The sequence below is a fragment of the Ictidomys tridecemlineatus genome, chromosome 2 (genome assembly GCF_052094955.1).
Source record: "Ictidomys tridecemlineatus isolate mIctTri1 chromosome 2, mIctTri1.hap1, whole genome shotgun sequence".
Lineage (NCBI taxonomy): Eukaryota > Metazoa > Chordata > Mammalia > Rodentia > Sciuridae > Ictidomys > Ictidomys tridecemlineatus.
In genome coordinates, this window is record NC_135478.1 from 83,691,374 (window position 1) to 83,710,160 (window position 18,787).

The 18,787-nt window shown below is 59.7% G+C and overlaps 1 protein-coding gene across 1 annotated transcript; it reads left to right on the forward strand.

The window, feature by feature from the left end:
* Window positions 1-1,123: 1,123 nt before the first annotated feature.
* Sdsl (serine dehydratase like) lies at window positions 1,124-10,768 on the forward strand. The gene is made up of 8 exons (XM_005336842.5): window positions 1,124-1,272; window positions 4,247-4,420; window positions 4,523-4,562; window positions 5,197-5,336; window positions 7,818-7,906; window positions 8,600-8,827; window positions 9,388-9,512; window positions 10,364-10,768. The coding sequence occupies exons 2-8, from the start codon at window positions 4,262-4,264 to the stop codon at window positions 10,552-10,554; spliced, it is 972 nt and encodes a 323-aa protein (XP_005336899.2). The 5' UTR covers window positions 1,124-1,272; window positions 4,247-4,261; the 3' UTR covers window positions 10,555-10,768.
* The last annotated feature ends 8,019 nt before the right edge of the window (window positions 10,769-18,787 follow it).

The window sequence follows — 18,787 nt, forward strand, 5'->3', positions numbered from 1 at the left end:
CATGAAATAAGTGTAGCTGTGCTTCCTATCTAAGCCCCAGCCGTGTGCTGGAGCCGACCTCCTCGGAGGCCCTCCCAGATCCCCCGCCTCTGCTGCCCTCTGGTAAACCTCTGCCCTCTGACCTCCTGGGGTGTGACTGTCACGTATCAGGTGTCCCTCTCTCTCCCTGGTTCGACCACCTGGCAAGGACAGGACACCTGGCAAGGGTGGGGCGTGCTCAGTGTGAGGCTGGGGAGAAACCCGCCAGAGTCCTCATGGCGGGCGGCGGCCATCTAGACAGCGCCATTTGACGCCACGTGTCCAGGAGCTGATCCTCAACCCCGGGAGGTCACCCATGGTCCAGGGGGGACACACAACACTGGGTCCTCCTGGGAGCTCGACTTTACAGACAGGGAAACTGAGGCCCAGGCGTGTGTGCGTGGCTCAGGTTCACCAGGGAGGTGGCAATGGAGACGTCACTCAGACCCAGTCACCTCCAGGCCCAACGTGGCTCCCCAGTGCCCCTGGGCAAGGTTGAGGTGCCCTGTCACTGGCTCAGACATCCCTGTGGCTCCTGCCCCGTCCATTATCCCCAAGCCACTTGCTGCTCAGCCGCTGCCTTCTCCTCCAGGCAGGTCCCCTGCTCTGGGCTCCGCAGCCCCACTCACCTCCCAGCTGTCCCCATCCCTAGCAGAGATGACAATTCCTCTTTTGTGGCACCCAAAGGTGCTGTGACGACAGGGGACACCTTATCTTGTTTGAGGCTAAAGGTCCCAGGGATTGGCACATAGTAGGTGTCCAATAAATATTTATTGAGTGAATGGATCAGTGGTCAGCCGCTCATTTGAGCAGTAACTGGGCCCCGGAGTTGGGTGTGAAGTCTCCGAGCCCCTCTCATGTGACAGATGATGGTTACCTCCTTGTCCCTGCTTTCCTGTTCCAATGGAAGGGGTTTGGCCTGGGATGAGCCCTGGGCTGGGAGGGAGATTGGGAGAAGTCTCTCACGGGAGGGGGTCTAGCATCTCTGCCCCTCGCTAGCTGGGCTTCCACGGCCAAGTGAGTGTCCCTCTCTGAGCCTCCCTTTGCTCCTCCATCTGGCAGGGGAAATGCACATGGGGAGGCTGGGGCGGCTGTGAGCCTTGACCTCCCCTGCTTTCTGCCTCCATCCCAGGCAGCCTTGGGTGGGAGCTGCCCCTTTAACACAGGAGGCGGGGCCAGGGCCAGGGAGGCTGGCAGAGGCTGGCAGAGGCTGGCTGCAGCAGCTAGGGCCCAGCTGGCTGGGGGACAGCTCAGGTAGGTGAGGAGCCGGGAGCAGCAGTGTTGCTGGGGCCCGGGGTGTGCGTGTGAGTGGGGGGGTCCTGGTCGGAGGCCAAGGTCAGCTGGGTGGACGGGCAGAGGGAGCAGTGAGGTCTGAGCCCTTCCTGGGGACGTGCGTCCGCTCAGGGTGCCCTGCAGGGGACCCTGGGCCTGGAGCAGGTCCTGCTGGCCAGAGGGCAGGGCTGGGCACCCCGCCAGGGACCGGCCCCAGGCTCTTCAGGGATTCGACAGTGGAGGGCCACCCAGGTAGCCCTCGGGGACAAGGCATGGAAAGCGAGGGCCCCTTATCCCAGTTCACGGGAGACCATGAGGCCCGTGAGAAGGGACAGCCGGGCCCTGCATTGCGGGGATCTGGGCCCCAGCCCCGAGTCCCCACTGCCTGTCCCACCGGGAGCAGGCCCAGGCTGCCACCTCAGCCCTGGTGGCTGCCACTCTGGCAAGCACTGCGTGTCCCTGGGCCAAGGCCTCGGTCCGCCTAGCCCTAAGGGACCAACCTGGCCTTGATAAGGCTGCCGGCCTTTAACTGATGCCTGCTGTCTCTGGGGGATGGTTGCTATAACGAAGGGGGCTGGAGACACGTGGGGACCCCAGCTGGGGGCACTGGATGCTTGAAGAAGGTGGCAGTTATGTATCAGATGCCCACACCCTTCATCGTGGCCACGCTAACAAGCAGGGGACAAGCAGGGGACGCAGCCCACACTTCCTCGCTGGATGACCTTCGCAGCTGTGTGACCTTGGAGGCGACCCCTCTGGGCCTCATGGGCTAGTAAATGGCCTGGGTGCTGTGTGAGCGTCAGATAAGAGGAGACACAGGGTGCCTGGCAGAGTGCCCGGCGCCCAGCAAGTCCTCGCGGCTGTCGGGCCAAAGTCCGCGCCCTCAGCACATGGCCTGGCTCCATCCTGCCACCACCCTGGGACACACAGCTCCTCTCGCCCGTGGTATGGCCAGTTTGCTCTCGCTTTCCGGGTCTTAGTGTCATGTCCCACCTCCTGCAGATCTTTCCTGGCCTGCACACCCAAAACAGGTCCCCTTGATCTTTAGTCACGCCTGCCTGCCTGTGTTTCCGCACGCGGCAGTTCCCACCATTTCTGGTCATTTTGTCTGTCTGTGCTGATATTTGTTGCATGCTGTTCTCCTCATCAGACGCTCAGTCAGCTCTGAAGTAGACACCTGCCTGCATCACTGTGCTGTCCCCAGGTCCTGGGTCAAGGCCTGCACCTTGTGAGTGCTTTAGAGACAGGATAGAGTGAGGGTGAGTGTGCTGGCATTGTTAAAAGGCCCCAGTGAGCTAATACCCAGAGAACCCGGCCACTGTCTGCCACCTACTAGGAATTGGACCACTGGTAGCTGTTATCCTTATTCACGCACACCACAGCCTGAGAATTGGGGACTGTATTTGTCTCCATTGACAGAAGGGGAAACAGGCACAGAGAGCTCAAGACACTTGCCTGGGTCACACAGCCAAGGAGTTCAGAGCTGGTTTCTAACTTTGATCTTAACGCCCAGGCTTTTGGCCTCCAGAATTGGGGTGAGGATGTGGAGAGGCTCGGACTTTGCCCTGCCTTGTGGGGCGGGGGTGGGGATGGTAAGGAGGTGCCAAGGGCACAGGGTCAGATGAAGTGCCAGGAAACCTGGTCCTCTCTGCTCTGCAGCCCTTGGAGACTAAGCGTGGACACCAAGTCAGGCTTGGGTGGTGTGGGGGGGTGCGCCCCCTGGTGGCCACCATGGAGCAGGGTCCTCCAGGGGCTGTTCCTTCCCTGCCCATCCGCCCACCTGCTCCAGACCTTGTCACTCGTTCCCTCTGCAGAAATGCTCTCCCCGTGGTCCCCTCTGTCATCCCTCCAGAAGCCCCGCTGTGACGACCTACGGGTCAGAACAGAGTTCAAGGCCTCGCCCTCTGGGTGGAGTCCGGCCCCTGGGGAGGAGGCTGGCCCAGTCCCAGCCACCCCCTCCACTCCCACTTTACCCCAGCCTGCCAGAGGGGGTGACAAAGAAAAATTTAGAAATTAAACCTTTAAATCCCTCGACCAGCCATGAAACCAAGCAGCGGTTTCATGGTTAGAATTTAATGAGATGCTTAGAATTTCCTTCGTTTCTTTTTAATTCTTAAAATTTTCGCAGCCCTGGGGATTGAACCCAGGGGCGCTCTATCCCCGAGCCACACCCCCAGCCCTTTTTGTTTTATTTTGAGACAGGGTCTCACTAAGTTGCTGAGGCTGGCCTCAAACTTTCCATCCTCCTGCCTCAGCCTCCCAAGTAGGTGGGATAGCAGGCGTGAGCTACACAACCTTGCTTTTTAAAAGTGGCACCATTGGACATAATTTACATCAAATCAATCATCTCACTCGAAGTATGGAGTGCAATAAGTTTGGACAAATGTATACAGTGGTGAAACCATGTACTTTTTTTTTTAAGTAAGTGCTTTTAGGGACACATGCTGACATGTTTACGGATGTGATAATCGGGGGAATAATGGTCATAACAATAATGGAGAAAATAAGAATTCAGGAAGCAGGAGAGACAGACATGAGGGTGCAGGCCTTGTGTCCACATTCACTGAGGCCATGTGATGGCCACAAGGGGTCACAACCTGGTTCTGGATGCCACTGGACCCCCAGGGGTCGCTCCTGCGTGGACTCCTGTGATTCCGTCTGCCCACCTGGACAGTGAGGTCTGGCCTCTGCCCGACGCGTTGTAGGTGCTCAGTGTCCCGAGGGAACTGGGATGAACTCATTCGTCATGAGGGGTCACATCCTGCCTCCTCCACTTCCAGCGTGAAGGGCGCCCGGTCAGGCCTCCTGGGCAGAGGGGAGGCTGAGGCCCAGAGAGGGGCAGGCGCTTACCTGGGGTCTCCCAGCTTGGCAGCCAGCGGGGCTCAGGGTGCCCAGGCCCAGGGCCTCAGCCTCCCCGCCTCTTGTCTGGGGCCCTGAGGACCGTGTGCCCCTGCAGGGCCTGGTGGCTGGGATGGAGGGCGCCCCGGCTGGCCACTTCCACACGACCACGCCTCTGCTGGAGAGCTGGGCGCTGTCCCGGGAGGCGGGCGTGAAGGTCCTCCTCAAGTGTGACAACATGCAGCCGGCCGGCTCCTTCAAGATCCGGGGCATCGGGCACTTCTGCCAGCAGGTGAGGGCTTGTGGGCGGAGGGGGGGGGCGGCCAGCTGCCCTGCACTGGCCTCAAGGCCGCCTGCCTGGGCTAGCCCCTGACGCCATTCCTTCTCTCCCCAGATGGCCAAGAGGGGGTGCAAACACCTGGTGTGCTCCTCAGGTGACCCCATCCCTTTCTGCTTTGTGGGGGTCCTCCGGGCAGGGCTGGGGAGGAGAACCTGTCTGAGGTGGCTGTAGATGTCCAGGGCTTGGCCTCCTTTTCAGGGTCAAATCTCAGGCAGCCATCTCTTATGTCCTCTCCTGGGCTTCTTCCCAGAATCGGGGACTCAGGGTGGTAGCACCCGGTTTAAGCTGTAGGTTCCAAGAACTGAAAATCCTCAGGCTGTGTGGCTTTCAGGCCCAGCTGGATCCAGGCGGTCTCTTCTGCGGTTCTTCCTTTCCTATTTCTTTCTCTCCTCTACCTCGATCTTACCCAGGCCTCACAACAGCAGCAAGATGTCTGCAGAGGGACCTGCTGTCCTGCTAGCTCCTGACTCGAATGAAGAGAAAAACTTCTCCGCAGCCTTAGAATTCCTCTTTGTGGCCCAGCCTGGGTCACTACTCATCCCTAAGCCAGTCGTGGGTCGAGAGGTCAAGTTCTCCGACTGGCTCAGTTTAGATCAGGTGTCCACCTCTGCAGCCAGGGGACGAGTCAGTGGGGGGCATCAGCGTGACTCCCAAGGGGGTGGGGGGAGAGCTGGGGGTGTCAACAGGCCCAGGCCGCTCTGCACATGTCACCCCTTCTCTGACCCCAGGGGGCAACGCGGGCATCGCTGCCGCTTACTCTGCTCGGAAGCTTGGCATCCCGGCTACCATCGTGCTCCCCGAGACCACGTCCCTGCAGGTGGTGACGAGGCTGCGGGGACAGGGGGCTGAGGTGCAGCTGGCTGGAAAGGTGAGGACCCAGGGAGGACAGCAGCCACAGGGACGTCCCCACCCCTCCTGCCCCTGGGGGAGACGCCTCCTAGGTCGTCTCTCAGGACGGCTGAGCTGAGGGGGGAGAGGGGGGTATTGTGCACTGAGGGCCGGGACCCACTCGCCTCTCCTTGTCCTCAAAACACCTCCTCTGGTGACCCATCTCTCCAGCCACCCTGCCATCAAGTAGCTTCTCACCTCCCTCTCTCCCTCTGGGGCCTCCCACCTACTCATGGACTCATCCACCCATCCAGCCAGCCACCCCACCCATCCACCCATCCATCCATCCACCCATCCATCTACCCATCCATCCATCCACCCATCCACCCATCCATCTACTCATCCACCCATCCAACCATTCATCCATTCATCTATCCATCCATCCATCCACCCATCCATTCACCCATTCACCCATCCATCCACTCATCCACCCATTCACCCATCCATCCATCCATCCATCTACCCTTTCATCTACCATCCATCCATCCACCCACCCATCCACCCATCCACCCACCCATCCAACCACCCATCCACCCACCCATCCATCCACCCACCCATCCATTCACACACCCATCCACCCACCTTCCCATCCACCCACCCATCCATCGACCCACCCATTCACCCACCCACCCACCCATCCACCCACCCATCCATCCACACACCCATCCATCCACACACCCATTCACCCACCCACCCATCCACCCACCCATCCATCCACACACCCATTCACCCACCCACCCATCCACCCACCCATCCATCCATCTCCCGCCCGCCCACTCATCCACCTGACCATCCTGTACCCGCCCCTCCCGGCCATCCTATGTCCCCAGTGCCTGCTTGGGCCTGCCGTATCAGGGGTCCTGGGTGCGGGCAGCACCCTGTGGGCTCTGCTTGGGCACTGGCGTGTGTTGGGAGACGCAGGCGCCCAGTGGGAGATGGCCAGGTTGGTGGTGCCGTGAAACCCAGGCCCCAGGGGAGGCAGCAGCTGCTGCTGGAAGGGGCCGTGTGGCCCAAGCCCAAGCCCACGCTGGGCAGAGGCTCCACTGCCCTCCCTGGGCTCGCAGAGGCGGTGTCCCCTGCTGCTCCACGGGGCAGAGGCAGGTCGTCCGGGGCCCTGCAGCACCCTCTCCTCACGGCCATGGCCAGAGGGTCTCAGAGGGAACACATGATGTCCCTTCAGACCTTTGCTCAGAGCCCACGCTGTGTGTCCTGCCACTGGCCACTGGCCAGAGCAAGTCCCAGTGGACACCAGTGTCAAGAGGCCAGGTGGGCTTGGCCACAGGCACTGCACCTGTGATGCAGGAGCAGTGGGGACCTGGACACGGGTCACAGCCCTCAGACTCGGGGAGGGGGACCCGGAAAGCCCCCCCAGAAGGGTCCCCTCAGTTGGGTCTTGAAGGAGAAGTATGAGTCCTCCCTGCGGAGAAAGGGGACAGCGGTGAGGCCCTGCCCAAAGGCCTGGCCAGGGGGCCAGCAGGGTGGGGCCAGCAGGGTGCATCTAGCTGGAGCCCCGCGTCCAGGGGAGGAGGCAGGAGGTGGGGGCGGAGGGAGGCCCGTTGCCCGGAGGAGCAGGGAGGCTGTAGGCACGGCCAATCTGGGCTCCCACGGAGGGCAGTGGGGAGCCAGGGAAGGCTCTGAGCAGGGAGGGACGGGTGACTGCACTCGCTTGCTCTGGGCAGGGATGGGAGGCGGGCGGTAGAGGAGGCAGAGCTGGGAGGAGGCTGCCCTGGGCCTCCAGGAGGGAGGCTGGGGGCCATGGTGTTGAGTCTAGCCTTGTCTCCCTGATTCAGAGCAGCGAGGCCCATCTTTCCACGAACTCCCGTGGGCAGGGCCCTCTCCTCGGCTTCTCTCCTGCGGGCGAGTCCTCTGCATGGGCCCCGCCCCGGGTGCTGAGGTCCTGGGGGGCGCTCAGGGTGGTTTCTGGCCCCGTGACCCTCCCTGCCTCGCCTGGGCAGGGGGCTGTTGCCTGCCACTTAGCTCCTCTCTGTGGATTCCCTGGGGTCGGTTGAGTGGGGTCCCTCTCACCTGGGGTCTTGGTGTGGGTCCCCCAGAGTGGGCCCTGAACAGGACCAGGTGCCTGTAGTTCCCGGGGGTGCCTGCAGGGGGCGCCTTCAGTGGCAGGAGGCAGGAGGGAAGGAAGCCCCAACACCATGAGTGAGCGGGTCACCCGGGGACGACTGGGATCCCAAGGCTGTCCCTAGGTTGTCCCTCCGAGGGTGGGAAGCAGTGGCAGTCACCCGCAATGCCCACTCCTTGTTGGTGGAGGGCTGGCTTCCCTCTGTCCATGCCGTGGGTCTTCCTGCCACTTTGCCCTCTTCCCGGCCGAGTCCCACGCTCAGGGAACACTGCGAGGGGACCCTCCAGCTCCCTGGATCTGGGCGTCTGGGAGCCTCGGCACCTGCTCTGGTCTCTGCGGAGCCGGCACCTGGGGCTTCTGAGGGTCCCCTCTGCTTCTCCTCAGGTCTGGGATGATGCCAATCTGAGGGCACAGGAGCTGGCCAAGAGGGACGGCTGGGTGAACGTCCCCCCGTTTGACCACCCTCTGATATGGTAAGAGGAGGCCCAGCACGGGAGACCCTCACCAAGTCAGGTCCTGCCCTGGACAGAAGGGAAAGCAAGGCCCGGGGGAAAGACGTTCCACAGTGGACAGAGGGGGGTCCAGGCCCTGCCTCTGCTGCTCAGGGACCCTGTGACTGCACAGCAACCCACCTCCCCGCACCCCAGGATCCAGATCTGTAAGACGGAAATGGTGACGCTAAGTCCCCCTGAAGACAGAGCATGGGCTTTGGGGCCCACCCCAGGCTAAGGGCCTTCCCTGAGCCCTCCTGTGTATCCTCCCCAAAGCCCTTGGGGGCACTGTTGTTAAAACCATTTCACAGGCCAGAGCACGGAGGCACAGAGGGGTTAAGCAACTTGCCCAAGATCACACAGCCAGTACTAGCCCCACAACTTCAGTCAGCTGAGTCCAAGTGACAGGCCCGTCCCCTCAACCACGTGCACTAACTAACAAAGTTGCTGGGGGACTCATTGGGGTTATGTCCAGGAAAGTGCCTGGGAGATGGTGGTGGGGGTGACTGAAGGAAGGAATGCAGGGGACGATGGGCCCCCACAGGGACTCTCCTGCCTGCTGGCTGTGGGGAGGGGACGGAGAGGGATTTGTGCGTATGGGGGCAGGGAGCCCAGCCCTAGAGACTCCCCTATCCAGGAACCTGTGGTGTCCCACCCCCCGACTCCTCTCTCCAGGGAAGGCAACGCCAGCCTGGTGCGGGAGCTGAAGGCCACCCTGGGGACCCCGCCAGGTGCCGTGGTCCTGGCAGTGGGCGGCGGGGGACTCCTGGCAGGGGTGGTGGCCGGCCTGGTGGAGGTGGGCTGGCAGCACGTGCCCATCATCGCCATGGAGACCCGAGGGGCGCACAGCTTCAACGCCGCCGTGGAGGCGGGCAAGCTGGTCACGCTGCCGGACATCACCAGGTGAGCCCCTGCCAGGTGCTGGAGGGGGCCGTGGGTGGGCTGCTGTGCCCAGCGCCTCCTGCCCCAGCCAGCAGGGTGGATAAGGCCTGAAAGGGGTCTCCTTGTCCCCCAGGCACGGTCCTGAGGGTCTGAATGGGAAGCGCTGAGCAGCAGAGGTAGGGTGGGGTCCACCTAACCCTCACCCACTAATAGAGCAAGTCCTCCTTGGTCGGCTCCATTGACGAGCAGGTTGAGCCAGATGCAGGGCAGTTAGGAAATGAAGACACCAAGCTGCCCTGGACAACCAAGTGGCCGGCTGTCCTGCCCCCAAAGGGGGACATGCTCCCTGGGGCTTTGCCTACTGTGTGTGCCCCACAGTTACAGACAGTGAACTTCTTGTGTCCAGGCGTCCCCAGTGGAAGGGCCAGGGTGACTGCTGCCACACTGGTCAATCTCAGGGTCCAGGAGTCTGGTGCCCTGGGGGGCTCTGGACAGAGGGCATAGTCTTCGCAGGGTGCGGGCCGGTGGGGACCAGCTCCCCCAGCTCCTTGCTCTCCCTGACCTGCCTGCCTCACGTGCAGCGTGGCCAAGAGCCTGGGCGCCAAGACGGTGGCCGCGAGGGCCCTGGAGTGCACGCGGGAGTGCAGGGTCCTGTCTGAGGTGGTGGACGACGGGGAGGCTGTGAGCGCTGTGCAGCGGTTCCTGGGTGAGTGGCATGGCCCCGCTGGCCTAGGACCCAGCAAGTCCCCAGTGCATCAACCCAGGCAGGGCGTGGGCAGTTGTGCTTGGGGCCCTGGAGCAGGTGGGGCGGGTGGAGGAGGGTGTCCCTGCCTCTGCACGTCCATCCCTGGCCCTGTCCGCTATCCATTTCCTAGGACAGAAGGCTAGTGACGGAGTCACCGAGGCACCTCCTCTAGGAAGCCCCCAGGTCTCCGCCATAGTGCCCAGGCCGGGGACCTCCTGTGCACCAGCCCCTGGGTGCATCCCCGCTGGTTCCCATCTGACACTACCAGAGGGCCAGCTCCACGAGGGCGAGGCCGGGTGGTGTCCCCTGGGGTCAGGCTCCAGCAGTGGGCCGCGGGGATCTGCTGGCTGAAGGGCTGGGAGGGAGGGAGGGAGGCCTGGAGAGTGGGCGGGGCAGGCATGGAGATGGGCGGGGCAGGGATGGAGAGTGGGCGGGGCAGGGATGGAGAGTGGGCGGGGGATGGAGAATGGGCGGGGCAGCCATGGGTGAGACTGATGCCTGATGTCGAGACGGACGGATGGATGGATGGACGGATGGACGGGCACAATGCTGAATAGACATATTGATGGATGGACAGACAGACAATCAAATGATGGAAAGGAGACGGATGGATGGATACGTTGATGGATGGCCACGGTGACGGATGGACAGACAGGCTAGTGATGAATGGAGGAGTGGACGGCTGGAGAGATAGATGGTGGGGTGACTCCTGAGAGAGGGTCAGGCGAGTGACAGATTGTGAGGAGGTGGCCGGGTGGCCCGTGGAGCCGGGGGCCAGCTGAGCCCGGCCTCCCTCTGCTCCCAACCCACAGATGACGAGCGCTTGCTGGTGGAGCCCGCCTGTGGTGCAGCCCTGGCCTCCGTCTACTCGGGCCTCCTGGGGAGGCTGCAGGCTGAGGGCCGCCTGGGCCCCCTGGCCTCTGTCGTGGTCATCGTTTGTGGGGGCAACGGCATCAACAGCGGAGAGCTGCAGGCTCTGAAAGCCAAGCTGGGCCAGAGCTGAGGGTCCCCAAGACCCGCCCCCGAAGGCTGTGGACACGTGTGGTTGGCTCAGGGCCTCTGCTCCAGGGGATGACTGTGGGGGCTGCCTGGACATTCAAGATGGCCTCCTCCTCCTCCTCCTCCTCCTCCTCCTCCTCCTCCAGGAAGCCCTCCAGAACTGCTCCTGGGGCTCCTGGCAGCCACGGCCAATAAAGCCCTCCGGGCCATGGATCCCATCTTTCTCCCTCCACTAGCTCAAGGAGGCACGGTGACAATCCTAATCCTGTCCTGTGACAGGTGACTGCCCACACCCAGCTGTGCTACAGGAAGCCAGCCAGCCCAGGTCCTAGGAGGGCTCCTCTCACCTACAGGGCGGGCTCAGGGGGCCCGGTCAGGAAGGACAGGAGCATTGTCACTCATCAGATCTGAGGGAGAGGACAGTGTCTATTGAGTGAGTCACGTGCCAGGGACTCCTCTAGAACCTTCTACCCACCGTCTTCCTTCATCTCCTCGGAGGTGCTATGAAGCAGAAGCCATTATTCCTGCCCCTGCTTTACAGATGGGAATATGGAGCAGGGAAGTGGACAGAGGTCACCCAAGGACACAGCAGGGATGGGGCCCAGCCTGGTTCAAACTCTGCAATGTCCAACGTCACTCCATGTGGCTGGGGCTCACTGTGCGGGAGGTGGTGGAGGCGGGGTTTTGGGGAAGGGGTAGGAACCAGGTGGTCTGGAGGCAGGTGACCCAGGGGGGCGGGAGCCCAGGGCCCCTGGAGGTGCCTCTTAGGAAGCAGGATGGAAAGTCCACTTCCTTGTGGCCACAAGGGGGCAGCAAAGGGTCTCCTTCGGGGCCAGCTGGCCCAGGGCAGGAGTCCGGTACCCTTGGGGTTCTCCTGGGCTCTACCTCCGTGGGCCCCTCACTGGCCGGGAGTGCCAAGGCCCCAGAGATGGGCCACAGGGTCTTGGCACCAAGGAGCCTTTTCTAACCCCTGAAGCCCTGCTGGGAGACAGCTCAGAGGTGTGGACCACCAGACCTACCGCAGAGCTCGCCTCCCACCCCTCCCGCAGCCCCCTCTTCTGCCTCTTGTGGGCTGTGTGACCTTGGACAAGTGCCCTCCCTCTCTGGGCCTCAGGCTTCCCCTCAGTGATGTAGGAGGCCCTCTCGCCACTGCTGATCTCCCTCCTTATGCCAGAAAGCCCCTCCTTGCTCAGGAGCAGGGTCAGAGCCTGCAGTGACCAGTGGGGCTCTCTGTCTCATTCTCTCTTAACCTGCGGTTGCCAGGGATGCCACCCACCAGAGATCCCAGAACCAGGCCCTATTTCCTGGGAGAAAATTCACTTTGTGGATTCCCCAGGACAGAGAAAACCTTATGAGCTCTGGAGCTGGATGCAGCCGGACCTGCACCCACTCTGCTCCTGCTGACCTGCATGGTGACACAAAGGTGACCCCTGAGTGCCTCAGTGTGCTTTCCGTAAAGCAGGCTATGGAGGGCTGTCACTATGGTTGGCCACAGGCAGTCTTTCAATAAATGCCTACTGTCCCTGTCCCCTAAGCCTCCCTCCTCCCACAACCCGGGTGGGGAGGAATTAGGATTTATTCACATGTGGACCCCTTTCACCTTATCTCATAATGATCCTCGTGGTGGGGTAGTATCATTATCCCTATTTTGTAAATGAGGAAACTGAGGCACAGAGCAGTTGAGCCACTTAGCCTGGGTCACACAGCTGTATGGCAACCCTGATATGTAAAGAGTATGTAATCCCTACTGCTCTGCCACCTCCTTTCCTTTGCTGCCACTGTGTCCCAGGTGCTCTGTCTCCCAGGGGGCCCCGCCTGCCTCATGTCTGTGGCTGTCCCCTGGGACAGGCCTCAGCTGCTGCTTGCCCCTCTCCTGGTCTCTGGAGCTGCAGATAAGAAGCCAAAGGCGCTGTTGACCCCGTCCAGATAACACACATCAGTGGGCTAGTGTGGCCCCTCCTGGTTGACACCCAAGGCATGTGGAGGAAGGGAGGAAGGGTCAGGGCTCAGAGAAGGGACAGAAGCCATTACGATTGGCTGCAGCAGGGCCGGCCGCGCAGGTGGAGACTCTTATCTCTCTGCCTCTGCCTTCTAGGGCCTCCAAGGAGGTAACCGGGTCAGGGTGTCTCTGTGTTTGTCCAGGGCTGCCCCGGGAACACTGCAGACCAGGTCACCAGGTGTGCACATGTGAGATACACCCAGCCTCCCACGCCCGCTCAGCGCCTTGCAGTGGAGGCCCCTCTGTCCTCCACCTGGTTGGTCCAACACCTCGGACTCCAAGGGCCTCGTCTCCATCTGGTCCTTCAGTCCTGCCTTCAAGCCAGGTGACAGGGAGACACAGGCAAAGGTAGTGTTCTGACCCCAGAACTGGGTGGTGCAAGCTCAGCCGCTGCTGCCTGTCCCTCCCCAGCTTGGGCAAGAGCCCCGTCCAGGGTCCGGCCAATGCTGCTGCCTTGTGGATAATGGCCTGACCCTCCTAAGGGGAAGGGGCGGCTCAGGGTGGCTTTGTGTCTCAGTCCCCTCCAGCCACTATGACGAAATCCTGCAGAGCTGGCAGCATGACTGGTGGGGGTTTATAAAATAATAGAAATGTATTGATCACAGTTCTGGAGGCCACAAAGTTCAAGGTCAAGGTGATGACGCCTCAAACGTCTTCACACTCCAACCTCACTGGGCAGAGGGGCAAGCGGTGGTCCCTGGGCGCCTCTTTCTTCAGGCACAAATCCCCCCATTAGAGTTCTGTCCCATGACCTAAACACCCGCTCTTAATACCATTGCTGTGGGGTCAGGGTTTCAACATAAATTTAGGGGGAACACGAGCATTCTGATGGTGGCACTTCCTGTCCCAAGTCTTCTGTTGTGTGCACACCTGTGACCCTGCACGCGCGTTTGCACGCACCTGAGTGCACTCGTACGCCCCTGTCCATCAGGAGCCTGCTTGGTGCTTTGCAATTTTGCACTTGACATTTATAATCCCGTCACCAGACAGAGCTCCCGCCTCCAGGTCCACAGTGAAGCAGGTTGAGGGTTGTGCCTGTGGGAGCGGGAAAGCTCCTGCCACTTCCAGGAATCCAGGGGAGGAGCACGTGACTCCCGCCTGAGCCAATCCGAGCATTGCATCTCCCCGGACCACAGCGATTGGCTCCAGGGTCGACCCAGCCTCCGGGTTGTCCAATCAGAATGGTTCCCGGGGTTTTGGCGGGGAAGCGGAGCATCCCTGGACCCTTCGATTTGGCAAGTCAGTAAATCCCACTCTCGCTGTCGCCTGGGCTTGGGGAGTGGGGTGCGTGGTGGCCACGTGTCTCCAGATGGCTTGACCTGCTTTGGGCTGCCGGCCCAGGCTCGAGTCTTATCTGGGCTTCGCTCTCAACAAAATGAGGGCAGCCCTCGCTTTGAATCCACTTTTCTTCTTGCTCCAAGGGACCCGGGAGTTCCTGCTGCTTTTACGGAAGAGCGAGGCAAAGCTCCCTGGGATGTTGCTGGCCAGCCGAGGCCAGGGATCGTAAAGATTGCAGGATTTTAAAGTCATGCTGGGCAAGGGTCTCTTGGAAGCCACTAGTGCAAGGGGTGGGCAGGTCTGAGGGAGCCTGGAGCCCCCTCCACCGCTGGAGCACAAGCCCTCCAGGGAGGCAGTTCTCTCGTTGGAGGGGCTGGGAGGCAGCACCCTTCTTAACGTCTTCTCTCCAAGCCTCCTGGAGGCCGGCAGGGCTGTCTGCAGAGAGCGATGGGGTGGCCAGGTCCAGAGAGGCACAGCTGTCCATGCTGGGACATCGAGAGCAGGGACACAGGCTCTCCCCACTGCCCTGGCAGCGTGCTTTGTTCTCATGAGGACTCATTGGGGACCTCAGTGTCCTGCAACTCCAGGGTCAGGCTGGGCACCTCGTGTCCCATGCTAGGAGTTTTGGGGAATCCATCCCAGACCTGCACACCTGGTTTCTCTACATTGTGTTCCTGGTTCGTGTGTGGGGCCCAGGAGGGTGGCCGCCATCTGTGCTGGGGAAAAGTGCCCAGGGCCTCTGTCCGACATTGACCTCTGCCTGAGGGTCCTTTGCCAGGGGTTTGTAAGCCCAGGGATGCAGCCAAAGCCCCGCCCTCATGGAGCTTACGTTCCAGTGCAGAGATGTGGACAAGGACAAGCCCCCACTTAGAAATGTAACCTGTCACCTACTGAGAGCTGCTTCAAGGAAAGACGAGGCAGGGTGAGGAGGGAGAGAATGACAGGGACGAGGTGGGGACAGTTTTATTGTGTTAAAGCCATCCTAAGTGTCACGCAGTTCTGCTTATACAGTAGGCCAAGATGAGTTTTTAACAGATAAAGAAAGAAACTTAAATTTAAATGTAAGCACAATACTGCCGTCCTCCCATCACCAGCGATTCCTTGACACTGACACCCCGTCTCCGTTCCGTTTCCCCCAGATGGTCTAAAAGAAAAGTCTTGTTGGTTTGTGGAGGCAGGATCCAGTCTTGACAGACTATTTGGTTAATTTGGTTCTTAGTTTTTTGTCTATCACAGTTACTTGGGCAGGCGGTGTTGGGAGGTCAAAGAAGCCCTCTTTGAAAAGGTGCAATTTGAGTTGAGGTCTGAAGGCAATGAAGGAGCAAGCCCTGTGGGGGGAGGCAGGGGAAGAGCAGAGGGAACAGGATGTGCAAAGGCCCTGAGGTAGGATTGTGCGAGCAGGCCAGTGTGGCTGCAGGGGAGAGTAGGAGAAGATGGACAGGGGCTTGGTGGTGTACCTCAGGGTGTGGTACTTGCCTAGCATGTGTGACACCCTGGGCTTGATCCCCCCCACCACCACAAGAAAATAAAAAATTCAGTAAACAAAGAAAAGGTGGACAGAGAGGTAAAAGGTATACGGAGGCGGGGGGTGGACAGAAAGAAAACTTTGTTTTTTCCTCTGGGCATGAGGGAGAGTCACATATGTGGCCTCATTGTGGCTGCCTCCCTGGGTCCTGTCCCCAGCCTTGGTCTCTATCTCCTGTCCCGTGCAAGCCTGACCTCTGCAGTGGACATGCTTGGTGCCCCTTCCCTCAGAGCCCCCTCACCAGGAGGGTGCAGAGCATCCCCAGGTGCCGGGGGTGCTGGCTGTGCCTGCATTGACATCTTGTCCTGTGCCCTCCGTCTCCAGGCTCCTCCTCTCACCCCCTTCGTCAATCACGCCAGGAATTCCCATCTAGACTCCGAGGGTCTGGGTGGACCCTCTCCCCACCCTGTGTCCCATCGGCCTCTCCCTGTTCCAGTGTTTGTGCTTTTTAAACTCCACCAAAAATGTCACGGGCAGGTTTCTCGCTCCGCTTCCAAACTCCCTGATAAATTCCACCAGCAGGGCAACCCCAGGAGAGGTTTTCTGGAGCAAGAAACCCCATAAATCACCCCGCTGCCACTCCGGCGTGGGCAATATCTTATGTAAAAAGGTGTTTCCTGGGAGCGCCACAGGCAGGAGAATCCTATTACAAGCCGCCCCATTAATTATCAAGAGTCAAGTCGACCCTTTCCTGCGATTTTTTATCTTAAGTCCGAAAACTGATTACCTTCCCCAATCCTTCCCCTACCAAAAAGATCTGAAGAATAAAATAAATGTTTCAAGAACAAATACCAAAGTTTCTCCTTTCAGGGGGGACCCGGCAGGGAGGGAGGCCGCTGGGCAGGGTCCTTTTCTCTTCCTTGGAGGTTGCAGTGGTCGGGCGCTGAGCCTGCGCCTGGTGCATTTCTGGGCCTCTTCGGCCCTTGGAGGTGTGGTCTGTGATTGTCCCGTGTTACAGATGGGGAAACTGAGGCTCGCCCGAGGTGACATGTTGGCCTCTTCTTCTGAGATGGTGCGGTGGGCAGAAGATGGGCTTGGCTGGGTGTTGAAAGACCCGGGTTCAAGTCCCACCTCTCCTTACTGGCTAGAACCCTGGGTAAGTGAATTAACCTCTCTGAACCTTAGTTTCTTCTTCTGCGAAGAAGAGAGGAATAAATGAGGAATAAAATGAGGAATAAATGAGGAATAAAAGCATCCTCCTGGGGACAAAGGACACCAGCCAGGCACGTCTCTGGCCTGAATGACAGGAGGTCACCGTGTCCTGATGCAGCCCCATCTGTTTGCCACCCAGCGGCCAGACAACCAGCAAGAGGCAGATCCACGGACCCCTTCCCCCACTTAAACGGAGGATAAAGGGCTTCCCCTGACCTTCATCCTGCCCCTGCTGACCTTGGAGGTCTCCTTCTCCCTCTCTCCTTCCAGACGCCCAGCCGTGCCAGCCCTGTTCTCTTCCTAAAGCCCACGGAGCCTGTTCATGCCCCTGAGCCGGGATCTGGGCTGCACCCTGGGTCCCATCTGCTCCTTCCCTAGATCTCAGCAGAGTCTGTGGCGCCTCACTCAACCCTGGACCCCCAGGTCACCTCCTAGGCTGGACCCTTCTCCTGCAGCCTGCCGCTCAGGGCAAGGCAGGATCTAGGATGAGGCGAGAGCGACCCCTGTCCTGGTGCAGAATGGAAGGGGGGCGCCAAACCTCCGTTATAAAAAGGAAACGCTTTAAAAACTAAGATGGATGTAAACGATTCATGATGAATGAAATAGAAAACTCTAGATAAAGACAGGAGCTCACCAGGCACTTGCATGGCTAACCTGTCCCCACACCCCTATCCCAGGCCTATCAGAGCCTGTGTATCTAAAACGTGGCTCTTAGAGTCTAGTAAGATGGGGGCACACTTATAATCCTAGTAACTTGGGAGGCTGAGGCAGGAGGATGGCATTGGAGGCCAACCTCAGCAACTTAGAGAGACCCCTGTCTCAAAATGAAAAATAAAAAGGGCTGGGGATGTGGCTCAGGGGTAAAGCACCCCCAGGTTTAATCCCCAGTGCAAAGAAAAGAAAAGAAAAATTAGTTTGATGTAATCTTATCTGCAATATAGATATAGATTAAACCATCACATCAGTTCCCATGAATAGACACGACTATTATGTATCAATTAAAAATGAATAACTTAAAAAGGTGGCCCTTTTATTTGCAATGGGTTATTTTACCTTCATTTTGATGTCTGGAGGTATTAGTTTTAAATGCTATTTATCTGGATTTCTGAGTTTGGGGTGTGCTCGCTTCAGTTCTGCACCCATGGCCATTCCCCACTTGCCTTCCTGTAGGCTGGCCGGGCCGAGCACCCCTCCCCGCGCCCGGTTACTCTCCGCCCCACCCCCTCTCTTCCTATCTCTATTTGCAGTTTTTGTTGATTTTCTCCCTTGGCGACTGTCGTCTCTCTCCGAGCAGAATATCAGCTCTGGGAGAACCAGGACCAGATCTGTTCACATCTGTGACTGAACCCAGAGGAGCAGCCAGTTCATGGGAGACCTTCCACAAATATTTGCTGAAGAGCTGAATGAACAATCAAATGAACAGAAGGTTCAGGAAGCCAGGAAGAGGGCTCCAGGGTTTGCAGTCCACCCCCACCACCCCCCGTTTTCCACTTGAGAAGTCTGTGGCCCAGAGAGGGTGAGGGACCCAGTGGCGGTCACACAGTAATACCATGGCAAAGCCAGCCTCACACTGAAAAGCCATGAGGCTGTGTGGTTACCAGGGAGAGGTCTCCGGTCACCTGGAAGGGGCCAGGTAGGGGACAGATCTTTCTGAGTAGACGTTCCTGAAACATCCTCCCCTAACCCACCCGCCATCCTGGGTTTTGCCATAGGGATGGATCATCTTCACTCTCGTTCTCTGGTTCATAGTTTTCTAGAAGCCTCCGAGGCTGTTGGAAAGAACACCTCATTAGCAGTGTAAGTGGACAAACAGGGTCACCTCCCAGAACCAGGCAACAGTGGAGACATCGGAGGAGAAGGGGACAACATCGCCACATTGTCACCGGCTCCTGAGCTGAGCCTGGGAAACAGGTGCGGCCGCCTAGCACCCAGATGGGCTCCCTCCAGGGTGCACCTGGCGTCTCTGCGACGCCCAGCCCTGCGGACACCCGTTCTGGTGTCAAGGACCCCAAACCCCGTGGGAGGCCCACACCTGCTCCAGCTGGACCTGCTGCTGCCCGCTGTAGCCAGGCGACCTTGCCAGCCTGGAAGGTGGTCCCCACGGTGAGGAGCGGGGGTCTTCAGGTCCCTGGAGGTAATATCAGGGCATGGCGCCCTCCCTGGTGTTTTGAATGGACGCAAACCTCGCTGCTTGGAAATGAGCAAGTCAGGAACGTTCAGCCCGTTCAGAGCTCTGGGCAGCCACTGCTTCCTCTTCCGGTTCTAGAACATTCTCGGTTCTGC

Excerpts from the sequence above, each read along its gene's own strand:
- Sdsl (XM_005336842.5), top strand. The coding sequence starts at position 4,262 with ATGGAGGGCGCCCCGGCTGGCCACTTCCACACGACCACGCCTCTGCTG. Across the intron at positions 5,337-7,817 it reads AGGTGCAGCTGGCTGGAAAG|GTCTGGGATGATGCCAATCT; the intron begins GTGAGGACCCAG and ends GCTTCTCCTCAG. Across the intron at positions 8,828-9,387 it reads ACGCTGCCGGACATCACCAG|CGTGGCCAAGAGCCTGGGCG; the intron begins GTGAGCCCCTGC and ends CCTCACGTGCAG.